At 37.4% G+C, this 23663-nt stretch overlaps 1 protein-coding gene across 1 annotated transcript in view; it reads left to right on the top strand.

The window, feature by feature from the left end:
• Positions 1 to 7998: 7998 nt before the first annotated feature.
• RSBN1 (round spermatid basic protein 1) overlaps positions 7999 to 23663 on the top strand; it is a 201335-nt gene continuing 185670 nt past the window's right edge. The window contains exon 1 of the mRNA XM_053706665.1: positions 7999 to 8419. Coding sequence (XP_053562640.1) covers positions 7999 to 8419 — 421 coding nt within the window. The remainder of the gene's footprint in view (positions 8420 to 23663) is intronic.

The following is a 23663-nucleotide window of genomic DNA, read 5'->3' as shown; positions in this document are numbered from 1 at the left end:
CCAGAAGTAATGATGACCCGTGGACTGATCACACATAACAGAAGAAAACATAATTTATGCTTACCTGATAAATTCCTTTCTTCTGTTGTGTGATCAGTCCACGGCCCGCCCTGTTTTTAAGGCAGGTAAATATCTTTTAAATTATACTCCAGTCACCACTTCACCCTTGGTTACTCCTTTCTCGTTGATTCTTGGTCGAATGACTGGGACTGACGTAGAGGGGAGGAGCTATATGCAGCTCTGCTGGGTGAATCCTCTTGCATTTCCTGTTGGGGAGGAGTTATATCCCAGAAGTAATGATGACCCGTGGACTGATCACACAACAGAAGAAAGGAATTTATCAGGTAAGCATAAATTATGTTTTTTGCAGGGTCCTATCCACATGTTAGGGTCCTAACTTTGATTTCATTGGATTCTGCTCTCTCTAGGGGTTACTTGGATAATAGTCACTAAGTGACACAACGCCTAGTTTTTATAGGGCAGATGTTTACATGATGTATGTATTTACATTATTACCTATGAGAGTGGAGAGGGGCAGTGGATTCAGGGGGCTCTTGAGTGGTCCTATGCCCATGTTAGGGTCTTATCTTTGGTGGCATTTGATTATGCTCAGTATGGGGTATACTTTTGTAGTAGTCACTAAGTGACACAAAGCCTAGTTTTTTTAGGGCAGATGTTTATATGATGTGTGCATTTGCATTATGACCTATGAGAGTGGGCATGGGCAGTGCATTCAGGGGGCTCTTGAGGGGTCCTGTCTCTAAGTTAGGTTCCTAATTTTGGTGTCATTTGATTATCCTTAGTTTGGGGTATACTTGGGTAGTGGTCAATAAGTGACACAAAGCCTAGTTTTTATAGGGCAGATGTTTATATGATGTATGTGTTTGCATTATTACCTATGAGAGTGGAGAGGGGCAGTGGATTCAGGGGGCTCTTAAGCAGTCCTATCCCCAAGTTAGGGTCTTAACTTTGGTGTCATTTGATTATGTTTAGTCTGTGGTATACTTGTGTAGTAGTCACTAAGTGACACAAAGGCTAGTTTTTGTAGGGCAGGTGCTTATATGATGTATGTATCACCTAAGAGAATAGATGGGGCAGTGCATTTAGGGGGCTCTTGCGGGGTCTTATCTCCAAGTTATGGTCCTATCTTTGATGTCATTAGATTTTGCTCTCTCTGGGGGTTACTTGGATAATAGTTAATACGTGACACATAGCCTAGTTTATATAGGTCAGATGTTTATACGATGTATGGGTTTGCCAATATCAACTATGAGAGTGGAAAGGGGTAGGGCATTCAGGAGGCTCTTGAAGGGTCCTATCCCCAAGTTAGCGTCCTAATTTTGGTGTCATTCGATTATCCTTAGTCTGGGGTATACTTGGGTAGTGGTCAATAAGTAACACAAAGCCTAGTCTTTATAGGGCAGATGTTTATATGATGTATGTATCACCTATGAGAGTGGATAGGGGCAGTGCATTTAGGGGGGCTCTTGCAGGGTCCTATCCCCATGTTAGGGTCCTAACTTTGATTTCATTGGATTCTGCTCTCTCTGGCGGTGACTTCGATAATAGTCACTAAGTGACACAAACCTTGTTTTTTATAGGTCAGATGTTTATACGATGTATGGGTTTGCCAATATCACCTATGAGAGTGGAAAGGGGTAGGGCATTCAGGAGGCTCTTGAGGGGTCCTATCCCCAAGTTAGGGTCCTAATTTTGGTGTCATTTGATTATCCTGGGGTATACTTGGGTAGTAGTCACTAAGTGACACAAAGCCTAGTTTTTATAGGGCAGATGTTTATATGATGTATGTATCACCTATGAGAGTGGATAGGGGCAGTGCATTTAGGGGGCTCTTGAAGGGTCCTATCCCCATGTTCCGGTCCTAGCTTTGATTTCATTGGATTTTGCTCTCTCTGGGGGTGACTTGGATAATAGTCACTAAGTGACACAAAGCCTAGTTTTTATAGGGCAGATGTTTATATGATGTATGTATTTGCATTATTACCTATGAGAGTGGAGAGGGGCAGTGGATTCAGGGGGCTCTTTAGCAGTCCTATCCCCAAGTTAGGGTCTTAACGTTGGTGTCATTTGATTATGTTTAGTCTGTGGTATACTTGTGTAGTAGTCACTAAGTGACACAAAGGCTAGTTTTTTGTAGGACAGGTGCTTATATGATGTATGTATCCCCTCAGAGAATAGATAGGGGCAGTGCATTTAGGAGGCTCTTGCGGGGTCCTATCCCCAAGTTAGGGTCCTATCTTTGATGTCATTAGATTTTGCTCTCTCTGGGGGTTACTTGGATTATAGTTACTAATTGACACATAGCCTAGTTTTTATAGGTCAGATGTTTATACGATGTATGGGTTTGCCAATATCACCTATATAGTCGCCGCCACTATAATAAACATATTAACCCCTAAACCGCTGAATCCCGCCTCACAAACATTAGTTAAATATTATTAACCGCCACCTACCTACATTTATTAACCCCTAATCTGCCGCCCCCAACGTCGCCACCACTATATTAAAGTTATTAACCCCTAAACCTAAGTCTAACCCTAAACCTAACAACCACTAACTTAAATATAATTTAAATAAATCTAAATACATATTCCTATCATTAACTAAATTATTCCTATTTAAAACTAAATACTTACCTGTAAAATAAACCCTAAGCTAGCTACATATAACTAATAGTTACATTGTAGCTATCTTAGGGTTTATTTTTATTTTAGAGGCAAGTTTGTATTTATTTTAACTAGGTAGAATTGTTATTAAATACTTATTAACTATTTAATAACTACCTAGTAAAATAAAGACAAATTTACCTGTAAAATAAAACCTAACCTATGTTACACTAACACCTAACACTACAATATAATTAAATAAACTAAATTAAATACAATTACCTAAATTAAATTAAATTAGCTAAAGTACAAAAAAACCCCCACTAAATTACAGAAAATAATAAACAAATTACATCCATCCGGCACGGAGCGGCTCCATCTTCTGCCCATCTGGAGGACCACTTTGCCCGGCTTGGATGAAGACTTCTCCCGGCTTCGTTAAGGACTTCTGCCCGGCTTGGATGAAGACGTCTCCCGGTAAGTCGATCTTCAGGGGGTTAGTGTTAGGTTTTTTTAAGGGTGTATTGGGTGGGTTTTATTTTTAGGTTAGGGTTTGGGCGGCAAAAGAGCTAACTGCCCTTTTAAGGGCAATGCCCATCCAATTGCAGGGTCCTATCCCCATGTTAGGGTCCTAACTTTGATTTCATTGGATTCTGCTCTCTCTGGCGGTGACTTCGATAATAGTCACTAAGTGACACAAACCTTGTTTTTTATAGGTCAGATGTTTATACGATGTATGGGTTTGCCAATATCACCTATGAGAGTGGAAAGGGGTAGGGCATTCAGGAGGCTCTTGAGGGGTCCTATCCCCAAGTTAGGGTCCTAATTTTGGTGTCATTTGATTATCCTTAGTCTGGGGTATACTTGGGTAGTAGTCACTAAGTGACACAAAGCCTAGTTTTTATAGGGCAGATGTTTATATGATGTATGTATCACCTATGAGAGTGGATAGGGGCAGTGCATTTAGGGGGCTCTTGAAGGGTCCTATCCCCATGTTCCGGTCCTAGCTTTGATTTCATTGGATTTTGCTCTCTCTGGGGGTGACTTGGATAATAGTCACTAAGTGACACAAAGCCTAGTTTTTATAGGGCAGATGTTTATATGATGTATGTATTTGCATTATTACCTATGAGAGTGGAGAGGGGCAGTGGATTCAGGGGGCTCTTTAGCAGTCCTATCCCCAAGTTAGGGTCTTAACGTTGGTGTCATTTGATTATGTTTAGTCTGTGGTATACTTGTGTAGTAGTCACTAAGTGACACAAAGGCTAGTTTTTTGTAGGACAGGTGCTTATATGATGTATGTATCCCCTCAGAGAATAGATAGGGGCAGTGCATTTAGGAGGCTCTTGCGGGGTCCTATCCCCAAGTTAGGGTCCTATCTTTGATGTCATTAGATTTTGCTCTCTCTGGGGGTTACTTGGATTATAGTTACTAATTGACACATAGCCTAGTTTTTATAGGTCAGATGTTTATACGATGTATGGGTTTGCCAATATCACCTATATAGTCGCCGCCACTATAATAAACATATTAACCCCTAAACCGCCGAATCCCGCCTCACAAACATTAGTTAAATATTATTAACCGCCACCTACCTACATTTATTAACCCCTAATCTGCCCCCCCCAACGTCGCCACCACTATATTAAAGTTATTAACCCCTAAACCTAAGTCTAACCCTAAACCTAACAACCACTAACTTAAATATAATTTAAATAAATCTAAATACATATTCCTATCATTAACTAAATTATTCCTATTTAAAACTAAATACTTACCTGTAAAATAAACCCTAAGCTAGCTACATATAACTAATAGTTACATTGTAGCTATCTTAGGGTTTATTTTTATTTTACAGGCAAGTTTGTATTTATTTTAACTAGGTAGAATTGTTATTAAATACTTATTAACTATTTAATAACTACCTAGTAAAATAAAGACAAATTTACCTGTAAAATAAAACCTAACCTATGTTACACTAACACCTAACACTACAATATAATTAAATAAACTAAATTAAATACAATTACCTAAATTAAATTAGCTAAAGTACAAAAACCCCCCCACTAAATTACAGAAAATAATAAACAAATTACATCCATCCGGCACGGAGCGGCTCCATCTTCTGCCCATCTGGAGGACCACTTTGCCCGGCTTGGATGAAGACTTCTCCCGGCTTTGTTAAGGACTTCTGCCCGGCTTGGATGAAGACGTCTCCCGGTAAGTCGATCTTCAGGGGGTTAGTGTTAGGTTTTTTTAAGGGTGTATTGGGTGGGTTTTATTTTTAGGTTAGGGTTTGGGCGGCAAAAGAGCTAACTGCCCTTTTAAGGGCAATGCCCATCCAATTGCCCTTTTCAGGGCAATGGGGAGCTTAGGTTTTTTTGGATAGTATTTTATTTGGGGGGTTGGTTGTGTGGGTGGTGGGTTTAACTGTTGGGGGGGTTGTTTGTATTTTTTTTACAGGTAAAAGAGCTGATTACTTTGGGGCAATGCCCCGCAAAAGGCCCTTTTAAGGGCTATTGGTAGTTTAGTTTAGGCTAGGGTTTTTTTTTATTTTGGGGGGGCTTTTTTATTTTAATAGGGCTATTAGATTAGGTGTAATTAGTTTAAATATCTGTCATTTGTTTATTATTTTCTGTAATTTAGTGTTTGTTTTTTTGTACTTTAGTTAATTTAATTTAATTTAGGTAATTGTATTTAATTTAGTTAATTTATTTATTTATATTGTAGTGTTAGGTGTTAGTGTAACTTAGGTTAGGTTTTATTTTACAGGTAACTTTGTCTTTATTTTAACTAGGTAGTTATTAAATAGTTAATAACTATTTAATAACTATTCTACCTAGTTAAAATAAATACAAACTTGCCTCTAAAATAAAAATAAACCCTAAGCTAGCTACAATGTAACTATTAGTTATATTGTAGCTATCTTAGGGTTTATTTTATAGGTAAGTATTTAATTTTAGTTTTAGGTAGGTGGCGGTTAATAATATTTAACTAATGTTTGTGAGGCGGGAGTTCGGCGGTTTAGAGGTTAATATGTTTATTATAGTGGCGGCGACTATATAGGGGATATTGGCAAACCCATACATTGTATAAACATCTGACCTATAAAAACTAGGCTATGTGTCAATTAGTAACTATTATCCAAGTAACCCCCAGAGAGAGCAAAATCTAATGACATCAAAGATAGGACCCTAACTTGGGGATAGGACCCCGCAAGAGCCCCCTAAATGCACTGCCCCTATCTATTCTCTGAGGGGATACATACATCATATAAGCACCTGTCCTACAATAATATATAATATAATAATAATATAGTGGCGGCGACGTTGGGGGCGGCAGATTAGGGGTTAATAAATGTAGGTAGGTGGTGGCGATGTTAGGGCCCGGCAGATTAGGGGTTAATAATATTTAATGTTTGCGAGGCGGGAGTGCGGCGGTTTAGGGGTTAATATGTTTATTATAGTGGTGTCGACGTTGGGGGTGGCAGATTAGGGGTTAAAAAGTGTAGGTAGGTTGCGGCGACATTGGGGGCGGCAGATTAGGGGTTAATAAATATAATGTAGGTGTCGGCGATGTTGGGGGCAGTAGATTAGGGGTTCATAAATATAATGTAGGTGGCGGCAGTGTCCGGAGTGGCAGATTAGGGGTTAAATATTTTATTATAGTGTTTGCGATGCGGGAGGGCCTCGGTTTAGGGGTTAATAGGTAGTTTATGGGTGTTAGTGTACTTTTTAGCACTTTAGTTATGAGTTTTATGTTACAGTGTTGTACCATAAAACTCATAACTACTGACTTTTAAATGCATTAGGGATCTTGGAGGTAGAGGGTGTACCGCTCACTTCTTGGCCTCCCAGGACAGACTCGTAATACCGGCGCTATGGAAGTCCCATAGAAAAAAAGACTTTACGAAGTTTACGTAAGTCGTTTTGCGGTAAGGCCAAAGAAGTGTGCGGTGCCCCTAAACCTGCAAAACTTGTAATACCAGCGGGCGTAAAAAAGCAGCGTTAGGACCTCTTAACGCAGCTTTTTTACCCTAACGCACAACTCATAATCTAGCCGCTAGTTTTTTATAGGGCAGATGTTTATATGATATATGTATCACCTATGAGAGTGGATAGGGGCAGTGCATTTAGGGGGGCTCTTGCAGGGTCCTATCCCCATGTTAGGGTCCTAACTTTGATTTCATTGGATTCTGCTCTCTCTGGGGGTGACTTTGATAATAGTCACTAAGTGACACAAAGCCTAGTTTTTATGGGGCAGATGTTTATATGATGTATGTATTTGCATTATCGCCTATGAGAGTGGAGAGGGGCAGTGGATTCAGGGGGCTCTTTAGCAGTCCTATCCCCAAGTTAGGGTCTTAACTTTGTTGTCATTTGATTATGCTTAGTCTGTGGTATACTTGTGTAGTAGTCACTAAGTGACACAAAGGCTAGTTTTTGTAGGGCAGGTGCTTATATGATGTATGTATCCCCTAAGATAATAGATAGGGGCACTGCATTTAGGGGGCTCTTGCGGGGTCCTATCCCCAAATTAGGGTCCTATCTTTGATGTCATTAGATGTTGCTCTATATGGGGGTTACTTGGATAATAGTTACTAATAGCCTAGTTTTTATAGGTCAGATGTTTATATGATGTATGTATTCGCATTATCAGCTATGAGAGTGGATAGGAGCAGTGCATTTAGGGGGCTCTTGAGGGGTCCCTAAGTTAGATTAGAAACTTTGATATTATTTTGTTATGCTCAGTCAGGGGTATGGTTGGGTAGTAGTCATTAAGTGACACAAGGCTTATTTTTCACGTTTTCTTTGTTTTTATTTAAGCTTTTGAATAACGAATAACGAAAACGTGTCTTAACGTCAGGTGGGCTCCTTATACAGTTAAAATACCCGGGCCGTAACGCAATTTTAAAATAGGATCCTGGGAACATACAGCCAATTCAAGTAGTCACTAGTACACTATTTATACGCTGTTTACTTTTCGTCACAACAAAATTCTAAGCAATAACACTAAATAAATATAAATATGATAGATTCTATAACTTTAGTCATAATTGCTTGATCGTTTGTCTTTTAGTAGCAGATCTGCAGATTACATTTTAACAAATTGAGTTTTCTAGCAATGAATGGGTTAAATCAAATCAGGCATGCAATAACGTCATGAAATGCGTGCAAGCAGACACGAACCCTTCTCAGGATATGTAACCCCTACCTACAGTAACAGTACACACTAAGCTGAGGGCGCAGGCGCGCCTCTTTTAAAATTGTTTTTGACAGGGTAATGGAAAAACTACACATCCCAGAGGTCTTAGCGTAATGTCTTGCGCACTGGCTGAAGCTGGGCCATTTAAAAGTCGTTGTTGGGGGAAATGGCCGCGCAGCTGGGTACGTTCGAGGAGGAAAGGGACAAAGCCAAGGGAGGGCGTAAGAAGAAGCGGAGAGATAGTTCGCCTTCATCTGAGAGGAAGAGAAGGAAGAAAGGGGAAGGGGGTGATCGAGGGGATGAAGAAGGGAATAAAGAGTCAAAGAGGAGGAAGCTTGGCAATGACACCCATCACAGCTGTCACCATCACCACCATCATCATCACCACCGACATCATCACCACCACCATGGCAAGGACGAGCTGCTCCTGCGGCCTCCTCCGCCCCCAGCAATGTCCCAGAAGGTGGCACCTATTAGTCAAGCCTTGTTTACCTTGTCCCAGCTGGAAAGGCCGAGGGAGAAGAGCAAGAGGAAGCACAGGGTGAAGGAGGAGAATGGAGGGAGCCCTCTGAGAACTATCAAGAAGGGTGAGATATCGGTTTGATTCCGAGGTGGTGTGTCAGGTCAAGAAATAGTTATTTATGCTAATAAAGATGCTGAGGTAGGTTGAGGGGGGCGTGGTTTTTTAAGGAGGCTTTTAGAGATGGACTAGGAGCAATCAATATAAGGAAACCCCCTAAAATTCTAAGTGGTCCCCTGGTCCCAACAAAACATCTTTAAGTTTCCCTATCTTTTCAAATGCAATAATATGCTTAGTGGTGGAGAGCCACCATGTGCTTTAGTGATAATTGTGCAGTGAGGTTGTCACTGAAGTTTTTAAGCTTTCACTGAATGCAGAGAATATCTGAGCTGTCAAAAGTGAGGAGCTGCAGAGATTAATCTACTACTGGACCAGTTAGTACCCTGTTAACAGGTGATCAGAGATGCTGTGATGGAAAGAGTTGATGTGCTAACAATGTTTGTTCTTTAGAGCTGAGAGTAAAGCCTCAAATTATATGTATAAAAACTTGATAGTTTACTGCTGCTTTAAATTTTTTTATGAATGAAGAGCTGCCATTGTTAAGGCTTGCACGTTAACTGGGTTAGGTTGTATATCACTGCCGGATGTTATGTATTTATGGTAACTATAGGAAATGTTTTAGAATTGAATAACTTTATTTTAAGGGATGCTAAACCCCATTTTTTTTTTCTTTCATGATTCAGATAGAGCATGCAATGTTAAGCAACTTTCTAATTTACTCCTATTATCAATTTTTCTTTGTTCTCTTGCTATCTTTATTTGGAAAAGTAAGAATCTAAACTAATCTGACGGGTTTTAAAATCAGATAGCACACTGCCTATTTTTGGTTCAGACCCTGGATAGCGCTTGCTGATTAGTGGCTACATTTAGCCACCAATCGGCAAGCGCAACCCAGGTGCTAAACTAAAAATGGCCTGGCTCCTAACCTTACATTCTTGCTTTACAAATAAAGATAGAAAGAGAACAAAGAAAAATTGATAATAGGAGTAAATTAGAAATTTGCTTAACATTGCATGCTCTATCTGAATCATGAAAGTTAAAAAAAAAAAATTGGGTTTAGTATCCCTTTAACGAGACTCAAATAATTGTAATGTTCTATTGTGCATTAAAGAGCTTCCTGTACATATCTAAAATGTATTCTAAAATGGAAAAAGCCCATTATATGATTATAATTATATATTAAAGGGACAGTCTAGTCAAAAATTAAACTTTCATGATTCAGATAGGGCATGCAATTTTAAACAACTTTTCATTTCAATTTTATTAACACATTTGTTTTGTTCTCTTGGTATTCTTAGTTTAAAGCTAAATATAGGGAGGCTCATATGCTAATTTCTAAGCCCTTGAAGGTTGCCTCTGCATTTTAACAGTTTTTACAGCTAGAGGGCATTAGTTGTGTGCCATAAAGATAACATTGTGCTCACACCCATGGCGTTACTTATGAGAGAGCACAGATTGGCTAAAATGCAAGTCTGTCAAAATAACTTAAATAAGGGGGCAGTCTGCAGAGGCTTAGATACAAGCTAATCAGAGGTAAAACGTTTATTAATATAACAGTGTTGGTTATGCAAAACTGGGAACTGGGCAATAAAGGGATTATCTATCTTTTTAACAATAGAACTTCTGGAGTAGACTGTCCCTTTTTAAATTAATTGCTTTTACAAGATTACTTTATTATGCTAAATTGTTGAAAGGAAGAATTTATGGACCATAGTATTTTACTTTTTATGTGCTCAAAAATTTGGAACAATGTTTAGGGTTCAAAGATGAAATTGTCATCTGGTTTGCTTAGACACTAGACTGTAGTGTTGTACATGTTTGCAAAATTGCTTTTGTTAAAGGGACAGTTCACCCAAAAAATTTCTCCCCTTTAAATTATTCCCAATGATCCTTTTAACCTGCTAGAGTGTATTAAATTGGTTACAAGTAGCTCCTTTACTCCTATTTCAGCATTTGAAATAGCGGATTTAGCCTGTGGTATCGCCACCTACACTGAACAAATTAATACTGGAGTATAGGCTATTGAATAGCCTAAGTATACACAGCCAGCAGAAGAGATTACACTCTCAGTGGGATGCAGGATAGTTAAGTAATAAAATGATCATTTTTCTCTCTATGTATTGAGCTTTGGTGTTCCAGCAAAATAAAAGATAAGGAAGCAAGTCTGTTTACACAAACTTAGAACATAATGAGATCTGCTATCACCTTAAAGTTTAACCCATTGTAATAGGCTGTGGTTTCAAAGCACAAAATCGGCTACTTCATATACACAAATAAGCATGAAAATGGAATTTCTCAAATATTTTATACTCTGCAGTTGGTATAACAAGTCATTTAAAATACATTAATGGAAAAACAATTTTACAGTGTACTGTCCCTTTAACAATGTAACTATGCCATATTGCAGATTCTATTAGATAACTACATTGTATCACTGTTGGCATCATTGTTGAGAGATTTGCCAAACGTAGAGGGTAGTTGTAAGCCAAAGTCTGTGTCCAAAAACAAACATTTGTAACCCTCAGATATTGCTCCATTAGGGGGGAAATTCATAGCACTGAATTAAAGTCTAAAAGTAAGAGATTCCCCTGTTAGTAAGTCCTTATATAGCATGACTGAATACTATCCCTCATATGTTGTAAAATCTTATCCTAGTAACCTGCATATCAACAATGGAGTTTATTGCCTAACCTCATTCTTCTTGGGATTTCTCCATAAAACGTATATTGCAGTTATAAAGGTTGGGCACTTTGGATTATTATTATTTAAAAAATCATGTTTACCCAGTAGACCTATTTACATATTTGAGAGGTATGAAGGACTTGCTCTCAATGGCTTCAGTGTAAAACATTCTAAAAGGAATTCCATTTGACAATTTCCTAAAAAATCTTTGTACATCAAAAATCTTTTTATTCTGTTGGAGAAAAACATTGTTTTTTTTTATTTTATTAATAATTTAACCTAAAATGCAGACATCTTTGACTTGTTTTACAACACACACAGTTCTCAGTTGAACCATACCACAATAAGTATCAGGCACAAACAGATTATCAGCCGTGACCGTATTGTAGCTTCAGTGCCATGTGTGAGCTCTCATCACTCATAGCACCTGGCTTAACAATATCTTTTTACCTGAGACAGGTCAGTGGAAACATTTTGGTTAGGGTCAATGCCTTGGATGTTGAGAGGTTTAACTCATTACCAAGAAGTTAATTGCAGCTCTCTGGCATCTAAGTTTTTTTTTTACAGGAGTTTGAACCCTCAGTGGAAATGTCACCTGCAATATTTATGCCCAGATGAGATTGCTGACATCACAATATGTCACTGGTGACATTGTGTCAGTCACCATTTTGCAATGAAAACTTTTGAATACCTCTTATGCTGAAATGACTGAGCTTGCTCATGCAATATTAGGATAAAGGAAAGCTGTAAACTGTAGATCATTTTTAATGAAGTGTAGCTGTCAAGCTGCTTGCGCTATAGGTTTTCCACCTCCTGCACAAGGTGACCATTACTTACATACCACCAAATACAGCCTCCAGCCTATCAGAACCTCCGGAGTTCACACACTATTACGTCACATGGAGGGGCGGACTACAAAAAAAAAAAGGCTAACAGAGTTGGTGCAGGGCATTGTTTCCTTGTCATGGACAACAGCCAAAAAGGTGTAAACAGTTCTGTTATACAATATGAGTAATAAGAACCCGGAGTGATTGTGTGTGTTATACAAATATTGTTTTAATAAAGTGGAATTCCCATGTTCAAGGTATATTCTGATCATAGACAGAAACAAGTTATTCTTATGCAAAGAAATATCAGTTTGATGCAGGTGCATAGGTAGAGCACCTATTAAATGCGGGACTTGCAAGAACTCACTGTAGCTTCCCCTGATCCAACTTGGCATAAAAGCACAAACTGCAGAATCCAATTCAATACCTGAAATCTGAGGTGTCCCAGTTCAGTAAGTAGAGGAGGAGCTGCAGACGAAGTAGCTGAACTTGCAGGGAAAATCCGTGCTCCACACTGGCTGAAACCCTTGCCCAGCCAGCCTCCAGAGCTAGTCCCGGTGGTTGCCACCTCCCGCACTGTAGAGACCCCAGCAGCACAGGAAACAGACGTGACGTGCAGTAGGGGGGAGCTAGGTGTATGGACTCGCCCATAGCCTGGGAAAATGCTGTGAGAGCGGTAACCAAACTGGTGAATCCGCAGAGCAAACAAGAAAAACAGAGCCGCTCTCTTCAAACGATAAAAAAATCCTTTATTATACACAGTTAAAGTATATGGACGCATCCACAGGAAAGTGTAAGGCATACCACCTAGACTGACATGTTTCGGCTATATGTTGCGTCCATTTTTTTTTATTTTTTTTTAACTTTGTAGAATAAAGGATTTTTTATCATTTGATAATCACTCCGGGTTCATATTACTCCTATTGTATAACAGAACTGTTTACACCTTTTTGGCTGTTGTCCATGACAATGAAACAATGCCCTGCACTAACTGTTAGCCTTTTTTTTTTTTTTTTTTTTTTCGTTTGAAGAGAGCGGCTCCGTTTTTCTTGTTTGCTCTAAGGTATATACTGGTCAAAATTTAAATGCACATAGATGAATAACATCTTTTAAAAAGAAAAATATTTGCAATATACATGTATTAGCAAAACATTATTTTAGTAAGTTATCACTGTTTAATTCTCAGTGCACCAGTGTTTTAAATAATGCAGTTCCTCAGAGCACCAGTGGGGCTTGTGTCGTGTCAGCAATGAACAAATTGAGTTATTACCAGAAGGTACAAGCACCGCAGGCTCTCTGATCATGTGCTGTTTAAAATGCTGGTGCACAGCACATTCTTAACGACCAAGGACATGCAGGGTACGTCCTACAAAAACTGGTTAATGACCAAGGATGTACCCTGCACGTCCTCAGGGTTTTCAAATGCTGGAAGCGATCATGATCGCTTCTAGCCGCTTTCAGGGTATTGCAGTGATGCCTTGATATTGAGGCATCCTGCAATACCCTTTTTTAAGCATTCGATGCAGAGAGAGAGACACTCTGTGGCCCTCTCTGCATCGGCCAGCGATGATGCCAATTGTTGGTGACGTGGGAGGGATGTGGGTGGGTGCCCCATCGCTGGTGAAGTTCCGGATCCTGTTCCTGCAATGCGCGCACTACATTAAGTGCTAATGCTATGTATGGGGAATTGGAGCTACACGTCAAAAAATGTATTTTTTTTAGCAAACTGCCAGTACCCAAGATGGCAGCAAATAGGTAGAGGGGGGAGGGTTAGAGAGCTGTTTGGGAGGGGGTGGAGATCAGGGAGGTTGGGGACTAAGGGGGATCCAACACTGCGGAATACACATATAGTGTGTATCTCTCTTCTACTTAACATGGCGGTGACAATTGTGAGGTGGGGAGGGAAAAGAGCTGTTTGAGATGTGTCAGGTGGGAGGCTGATATCTACACTAAAGCTAAAATTAACCCTACAAGCTACCTAATTAACCCCTTCACTGCTGGATATAATACAAGTGTGGTGCACAGCGGCATTTAGTGGCCTTCCGATTACCAAAAAGCAACGCCAAAGCGATATGTCTGCTAATTCTGAACAAAGGGGAAGCATTTACAACCAGACCGATTGGCCTGCCTGTCTGTCAGTCTGCCTTTTTTTAATCATGTCTAAATAAAGGATTTTTTTTCTATTAACTTTTTCCTTGTGGGTCTCTACGGTAGTGCCTACTACCAGGTTTTTTGTGAAGCATTTACAACCATTTGTGCCATAATTGCACAAACTGTTTGTAAATAATTTCAGTGAGAAACCTAAAGTTTGTGAAAAAGTGAACGATTTTTTTTTTTATTTGATCGCATTTGGCGGTGAAATGGTGGCATGAAATATTCCAAAATGGACCTTTGATCAATACTTTTGAAAGATTTACTGTATTCACAAGCTTGGTAATTTGCTACCTGGAGGATTCAACTCAGAGTTTGATGTCATTAATTATTGGCATAGATAAACTTGAGCTTAGGGTTTAAAGTTATAAACCTCACTTCATCACTTTTTTTTTTTTTTTTTTTTTTATGCTCGGAGCTTAGATAGTTTCTGGTCCGCCTTATGAGTTACTCTATCTCTGCAAGTATCCACTAGTTGCCTTATATGCATTGGAGTCTATGATCAAATTATTGTGAACTTGTAACATGTATCCTTAAGTCTGTTTTGGATAAGTAAAGGTTTATCATCCATTATGAGTAAGTTATATTGCTCTAGGTTTTTCCCCTCCATCCCAGATGCATAGATTTTTGGCATTTGTTATAGAGGGATCGATGGCCTCCTATTTTTCATATGGGATGTTTATTTCCCTTTCATATGCAAATGTGAGCTATAACTGCAATTTATGGAGATAAGCATATATATATTTTGTCTCTCGGCTCATACTCATTAGTGGGGGTTATACTACATGTTCACCGGATTCTCATCTGGCTAGAGCACAGGTTTTTAGTTATTCCTCTGTTCCGGGAAATGTTGTATGTGTTTAGTCTCATTCAATCTAAATCTTCTGACGCTAGTTAATATATATGTGTGTATATATGTATTTACTTTTCTACAGTGGGATGTACTTGGCACTATTTGCAATAGTTTCATTATCCGTGTAAAATGGTTTGTTTATATTTAATGTATTGTCTTCCCACTGCAGATTTAATAACATTCATTGTTCTCCTATTACGTATACACTAACGAGTTAAAGGGACAGTCAACACCAGAATTTTTGTTGTTTAAAAAAGAAAGATAATCCCTTTATTACTTATTCCCCAGTTTTGCATAACCAACACTGTTATAGAAATTGACTTACCTCTGAATACCTTGTATCTAAGCCTTTGCAAACTGTCCTCTTGTTTGTTGTTTTGACAGACTTGCATTTTAGCTAATCAGTGCTCACTCCTAGGTCACTTCACGTGCATGAGCATGTTTTTTTTTTTAATAAAGTGAGCACCTTTAGGCTCCTCCTGAAGTGTCTTTAAATTGTGTACATCTGTTACATTTTTTATGGATATGACTACAGTTAATTTGGCCGAAACCGGTCAGACGTTTTTTGCCTGCTCACATATATTTCTTGTATGGAGTCTGCAATTTTTAACTAATACCTATTACATTTTTGATGTTTTTACTGCCGGATTCTCTTGCATTTATCTGTTTGACCTGGACACTTTAGGAACTATATACATATGAAGGGATATTCAGGGATTCCTGACAGAGATCAGTATTACAATGTAACCATCGCTAAATTTAGGACATTTTTCATCATTTTATTAAAAAAAAAAAAATGTATAGTAAATTATAAGATATGATGAAAATAATGGTATTTTTAGAAAGTCCATTTAATGGTGAGAAAAACGGTGTATAATGTGTGGGTACAGTAAATGAGGAAAATTACAGCTAAACACAAACAAATGTAAAAATAGGCCTGGTCCTTAAAGGGACACTGAACCCAATTTTTTTTTTTTTTCATGATTCAGATAGAGCATGCAATTTTAAGCAACTTTCTAATTTACTCCTATTATCAACTTTTCTTTGTATGTTTATTTGAAAAGCAAGAATGTAAGTTTAGATGCTGGCCCATTTTTGGTGAACAACTTGGGTTGTCCTTGCTGATTGGACAGCACTAAAACAAGTGCTCTCCATGGTTCTGAACCAAAAATTTGCTGGCTCCTTAGCTTAGATGCCTTTTTCAAATAAATACAGCAAAAAAACAGAAAACTTGATGATAAAAGTAAATTAGAAATTTGCTTAAAATTGCATGCTCTATCTGAATCCTAAAAGAAAAAAATTGTGTTCAGTGTCCCTTTAACAGTAAGAATATTTAAAAATGGTCAGGTCACTAAGGGGTTAATGGGATACTAAACACAATTTTTTTTTCTTTCATGATTCAGATAGGGTATGCAATTTAAGCAACTTTCTAATTTACTCCTATTATCAATTCTTCTTTGTTCTCTTCCTATCTTCTTTTTAAAAAGCGGAAATGTAAAGCTTAGGAGCTGGGCCATTTTAGGTTCAGCACCCTGGATAGCACTTGCTTATTGGTGGCTAACATTACAATGCATTGAAGATGATGGGAGAGGGAAAGGGGGGGGGTTAATAAATGTTAAGAACGGGATGGGGGGCAGCTACACTACAGAAAATTGGCTTTTTTTTTGTGCCAAACTTCACCCCCCACCTTTTTGTTAGCAAACTGGGTACTGGCAGACAGCTGCCAGTATCCAAGATGGCAGCAAATAGGTAGAGGGAGGGAGGGTTAGATATATATCTATATCTCTTTTTATTTTAGTACTGGCAGACTTTCTGCCAGTACTTAAGATGGCAGTGACAATTGTGGGGAGGGAAGAGACCTGTTTGAGGGGGGTCAAGGAGGGATCAGGGGGTGGGATATGTCAGGTGGGAGGCTGATCTCTGCACTAAAGCTAAAATTAACCCTACAAGCTACCTAATTAACCTCTTCACTGCTGGGCATAATGAGTGTGGTGCGCATTTAGCGGCCTTCTAATTACCAAAAAGTAATGCAAAAGCCATAAATGTCTGCTATTTCTGAACAAAGGGGATCTCAGAGAAGCATTTACAACCATTTGTGCCATAATTGCACAAGCTGTTTGTAAATAATATCAGTGAGAAACCTAAAGTTTGTGAAAATATTTTTTTTTATTAATTTAATCACATTTGGCGATGAAATGGTGGCATGAAATATACCAAAATGGGCCTAGCTTAATACTTTGGGTTGTCTACTAATATTACATACATACATACATAAATACATACACACATACATACACACATATACACATACATACACACACACACACATACACACATATACACATACATATACATATACATATACATACACACACATACATACACATACATACACACACATACATACATACATATACACACACACGTGAAGGGATATTCAGGGATTCCTGACAGATATCAGTGTTACAATGTAACCATCGCTAAAATTGAAAAAAAATAAATGGTTTGGAAATAGCAAAGTGCTACTTACTGCCCTATAACAAAGAACATGTAAACATTGGGTATTTATAAATTTAGGATAATTTATAAACTATTTAGCATGGGTGTTTTTTGGTGGTTGTAGATGTGTAACAGATTTTTGGGCTCAAAGTTAGAAAAAGTGTGTGTTTTTTTTTCCATCATGTTTTATAAAAAAAAAGTATAATAAATTATAACATATGATAAAAATAATGGTATCTTTAGAGTCCATTTAAAGGCGAGAAAAATTGTATATAGTATGTGTGGGTACAGTAAAATGAGTAAGAGAAAAATTACAGCTAAACACAAACACCGCAGAAATGTAAAAACATCCTTGGTCCTTAACGGTAAAAAAATTGAAAAATGGTCTGGTCACTAAAATACAAATGCAATAATAAAGCAGATCATCCCCTTAGGGATAATTAAGTTAAAATGAAAAACAGAATAATATATGGATGTTAAATTTTAAATCCTCCAATTAGGAGATGAATTAAGAAAAGATGACTATTGGTGTGGCACCTAAGTGAAAAACGTGTACACGTTAAAAAATTAATAAATGTGAAAAAGATAAAAAGAAAAAAAAAAGAATGTAAAGATGAATCCAAACGATGTACAGTATTAATTTGAGAATCCAAATGATGTATTTTAGATAGTTATAACATTGTCCAAAAATGAACAGTGAGCAGTGATGAGGTTAGTTCCCTTGTGCCTTTATCTCAAAATCCCACTCCTGTCCTGATGGTGATTATCCAATGTAACAGAGTAGATATTCCTAAACAAAAGTAACTTAAAGGAAAACTGAATCGGCAACGGTAGTCATGTAACCCAGTTATGGCTACCTCTGCTGATTATGTGACTGTCGGTTAACACTTGGGACAAGCAGTGTTCTGTTACTCTCAAGCAGTAATTTAACTGTATTTAACCCCTTTACTGGGGTTAAAGATATGACATTGCAGAGTCAATGGTGGTAAAAATATAATCCTTGAAGGGAAGACATTTTTACAGTACACTGTCCCTTTTAAATGGATATTGAATTCTGAATAAATGCAAGGATTATCCTGAGAATAATATGCACTAAATTAGATTATTTAAATTTTGAAGAATTAAAGGGACATTAAACCCAAATATTTTCTTTCAGGATTCAGATAGAGCATGCAATTTTAAACAACTTCCTAATTTACTTCTATTATCTAATTTGCTTCATTATCTTGATATTCTTTGCTGAAAAGCACATCTAGATAGGCTCAGTAGCTGCTGATTGGTCGCTGCACATAGATGCCTCATGTGATTGGCTCACCAATGTCTATTTCTATTTACTCAACAAACGATATCTAAAGAATGAAGCAAATTAGATAATAGAAGTAATGAGAATGTTAAATTGTATTCTCTATCGGAATCATGAAAGAAATGTTTGGGTTTAATGTCCCTTTAATTCTTTAATAATAATCTAAAGATAATTACAGAGGTAAAAAGTATATTTCTATAACCATGTTGGTTATGCAAAACTTGGGAATGGTAAATAAAGGGAGTACCCGTATTGTTCCGAGTATAGGCCGCTCCTGATTATAAGCCGCACCCTTAAAGTTTGGTGCCATTTTAAAGAAATTACATTTTTAATACATTACTGCCTTTCATACATATTACTTCCTCCTCTTAACCCACTCAGCCTCCTTCCCTCACACAGTGCCCACTACTCGCCCTATTAACTACCTACCTCACACAAGCCTCCCCTCAGCCCTCCACACCCTCTTAGCCCCCTTCTTCCTCAAACAACCCCCTCACAACATTTCCTGTTACAGTATCTCTCACGCTGTGTCAATGGTGATATTCTCTTTAGTGACCGGTTAACCCAGACAGCCCAGCTACTTCAAGGTAACAACTGTGTAACAGGTCCTGTTCTCTTACCTTCCCCCTTAACGGATCATCACTCACAACTATTAGGGAAAACAGGATAAGTGACAGTTGTCCCTCTAGCTGTACCTCCAACAGGCTCTCACCAGCATCACTTTCTCTAGGGACCACTGCGGTTAACGTCTCAGAGCTGTCAGACCTGCTGTAATATCGCTGACTCTCCGGTCGGCAAACACTCCCACAGTATAGCTCCCAAACCACAATGAAAGTAGGGGGAGTTCACTTCCAAGCGTTGTGGTGGCTCAGAGTCCGGCTGTGTCCTAGTTCTGGGCTCTTGCATTCCTGCTTAAACTCGCTGCTCCTGAGTGCAGCTTTGAGTGTGGGGTCATGCAGATTGTCACTGCAGGAGCTTCGGTTGTTGGCGGCGGCCAGCGGTGTCTCCAGGAAGCCCAGTGTAACAGTCCAACTCTGATGACATCAAACTGCTGCAATTGATTGCGGTTGTCATGGATACCATGTCAACGCTGTTAGAGAGAGTGAGTCATAACCGGCAACAGTAGCGATCCGGTACTGATGTTATTGAAGATCCATGAGGCACAAATTCTCCCTGAAACAAAAACAGCACTTCCGTCCAACACAGACAATTCAAGGTACTTACCTATACCGGTATTTTTATGGTATTTTGTGCAACATCCTGATTATAGGCTGCACCCCTAGTTTAAAGACTTACATTAGGGGGGAAAAGTGCGGCCTATACTCGGGACAATACAGTATCTATCTTTTTAAACAATAGCATTTTTGGTGTTTAGTATCCCTTTAATCTTTGTGTTTATACAGAGGCTGAGAGCGCACCTCACATTAGATTGACAGGCTGAACTGCTCCATACGTCACCAGTGCAAATGGGAAAAGACTGAGTAGGCAGAGGGCAAAATAAAATGAGGGTTCGACTATAGTAATATAAATAAATATTACAGTAGTAAAATAAAATGTTTCTTGTTGTGGTGGGGGTATAATGTATCTAGTGCTCTTGATAATGTATAACATTGTTGCAAAACTGCTGCCATATAGTGCTGCAGACACGTGCACACTCCTGAACTTACCTTCCTGCTTTTCAACAAAGGATAACCATAAAAATCAGAACATTTAATAGAAGTAAATTAGAACATACAATTTTAAAGGGACAGTCTACACCAAAATTGTTAATATTTAAAAAGATTGATAACACCTCTAAATATCTTCCTGTTTCTAAGCCACTACAGACCGACCGCCTCTTATCACATGCGTTTTTTTTATTAGCTTTTCAAGAGACTAATTCATGTGGGCCATATAGATAACATTGTGCTCACTCCCGTGGAGTTGTGCACGACACAGTACTAATTATTATTATTATTGTCTAAAATGCAAGTCAATAGAAAATAAATAAATAAAATAGCCCTGAGATAAGGGGACTGTCAGAGGCTTAGATACAAGGTAATCACAGAGGTAATAAGTGTATTAAAAGGACAGTCAACTCAAAAAAAGTATTGTTTTAAAAGATAGATAATCCCCTTATTACCCATTCCCCAGTTTTGCACAGCCAACAGTTATATTAATATATACGTTTTACCTCTGATTACCTTGTATCTAAGTCTCTTTTGCCAGCCCCCTGATCACATGACTTATCTATTGACTTGCATTTTAGCTGTGTTGTGCACAATGTTATCTATATGGCCCACATGAATTAGCAGTCTCCTGTTGTAAAAAGCAAATTAAAAACAAAACGTGACTAAGAGGCTGCCTATAGTGGCTTAGAAACAGGCAGAAATGTAGAGGTTTAAATGTTATAGTGTGTGTATGTGTGTATCTCACTCTCACATGGGGGGAAGATAAAAAACTGAAATTAAAATCCTCCATGTCTCAAAATTAAATCAATGTAAATATTTGCATAGGAAATTAGCACATCTAGGCAAGAATCCCTGCTTGCTTTTCCCCAGAAATACCTCATATACAATGTTACCAATGCACAAGAGAATTCTGGGTAAGTTATGCAAATTCTCAGTTTTTTTGCTTCAAAAATATCCAGAAATCTCCTACTGATGAGTTCCAAATAGAACGAAACAGGCTGTCTAGTGAGTGATTTCTGATTTGCTGGAATAATCCTGTTAAAAAGGATAGCTGTGTTAAAACAGTATTATTTTGAAGCAAAAAACTGAGAATTTGCATATCTAATTTATATAAACAACTTTCCATCTGAATCATGAGAGAAATAAAAATGCAATTTTATACTTTCCAATTTACTTCCATAATCAAATTGTGTGCAGTCTTTTTATATGCACACTTTCTTAGGTATCTGCTCCTACTGAGCATGTGGAAGATTTCAAAGTATATGTAATTTCTTTGACATTTGAATCCATCCCAAAGCACTCAACATTTACTCCTTTATCCTCTGCTTTTGTGCCATAAAAAGAATCTTACCATGCACATGAATAACTTGTTACCAGAGCTTTAATAAATAAGGAAACTTTTTTTTCTTTTACCTACAAAAAACAATGTCTTTGCCTTTTTTAATTGGCATACCCTGCCTGTTTGAGCAGCTTTCTTAGTATTTATGCTTATCACATGCTAATAAGCCTGTTTTTTTTTTGTGTGTGTTTTTTTTTTTATTATACTTCTTGTTTAAAAAAAACCCCCATCAACCTGGCTTATTAGCATGTTCTCAGTATATGGCCGGGTTATAACACAATATATTTAATAATTATCCTTTAAACTGAACCCCAATAATATACGTATACCAAGACAATAAAATTAATATAAATTCCTAAATTCTTTTTATTAGTTAATATTTATAGACACATTAAAATACATTTGTAGGAACCAGGATATGAGTCAATACAATACACGTTTAAAACTATTAAAATATGCTATGCAAAGTTCATAAAAGTTGCCTTATTCACAATAGCCTCCCAAATCAGAGTTGCATTTAAAATATCACAATGAGACTAAGATATAAGCTACTAACATTCAAATAGTACAATCAGCTATATAGCTACAATTGATTCTAATACAATTCTAATTAGGACACTAAAAGTACATATATTCTTAATGTAAACAGTCACTTTAAATGCCCATTTATTTAAGCTGAAATGAATTCTTAGTTCCTTACAATTCATACCAGTTCTAAGAGAAAAAATAAATATATATATATATATATATATATATATATATATATATATATATATATATATATATATATATATATATAACAATACACAGGCTATGAAATACTAGTTTTAAAATACAATTTATTCCTTTAAATCTGCTACCTACAGCAACAATGGATGTTTGTTTTAAATATTTAGCATACAAAAGGCAAGCTTAAAACTATTCAGGACTATGAATATAATTCTAAAATATAAATATGCTCTTTAAATCTATCAGTTGTAATTTAACTGCTGCGACTATGCATATATTTTGTTTTAGACATTTACCTGTAATTAGAAACCTTTTATACTTTACCAAATACTTTTGATTTAAATATCAGACAATCATACATCACCAATCTGAGCCAATTTGTAGTTCAATCTTTTCCAAATATTTTGAGATTTCACCTCATATGAAGAATAAGTGTATTTGCAATGGATAAGAAAAAGGTAGCCTGATTTGCTTATAGTAACTGTTTTTCCAAAAACGCAGCCAACATTTTTAGTTACTAGTCCTCAGCAATAGTCAGTAGCCTCCTTTCCGATCTTGCATACAGCTTATATTGTCTAATCATTGGTGAGGAATATGGGAGGCCCTTCGGACACCTTGTCCCTTCTTATTGGTTCATTTTGGAAATGTATGGTAGCTAGGGAAATGCATCTTTGTTGACAATTGTCTTTTGGCTGTAATTCTCACATCACAACACCGGGGGGCAACATGACAAAAACAAACAGATTCTTTTAACCATTTCTAGACAGTAAAAACATTTCTTTAAAATGTGTATTTAAAGATGCTATAATTTCTTTATATTAAGTTACATGTTCACATGTACTGGACTATGTCACATTATTTATTCTGATTATTTTAAGACCACATGTGAATTTATTCCACTTATAATATAAAAAATGCATTTAAAACCATATCTTTATGAAATAATTTAAAATCATAATATCCTTATCCTGGATTAAATTTCCTTCTTCAGCCATCCGCTCAACATCACATACATAGATATATGTTGTTCTCACACAATTATATCTACATTGGATTATTATTCCATACAGATTAATATTTTATATCTGTATCTCTCTCTTTGAGAGGATAAAATATACAGGATATCATTTAAAATATCAATTATATGTGTACTTCTTAGATGCCTGGAATGAAAGAAATAATTGTTAGAAATGTTAAA

The sequence above is a fragment of the Bombina bombina genome, chromosome 3 (genome assembly GCF_027579735.1).
Source record: "Bombina bombina isolate aBomBom1 chromosome 3, aBomBom1.pri, whole genome shotgun sequence".
Lineage (NCBI taxonomy): Eukaryota > Metazoa > Chordata > Amphibia > Anura > Bombinatoridae > Bombina > Bombina bombina.
The sequence above is the reverse complement of the archived record's forward strand: the minus strand, read 5'-3'. Positions and strand labels throughout refer to the sequence as shown.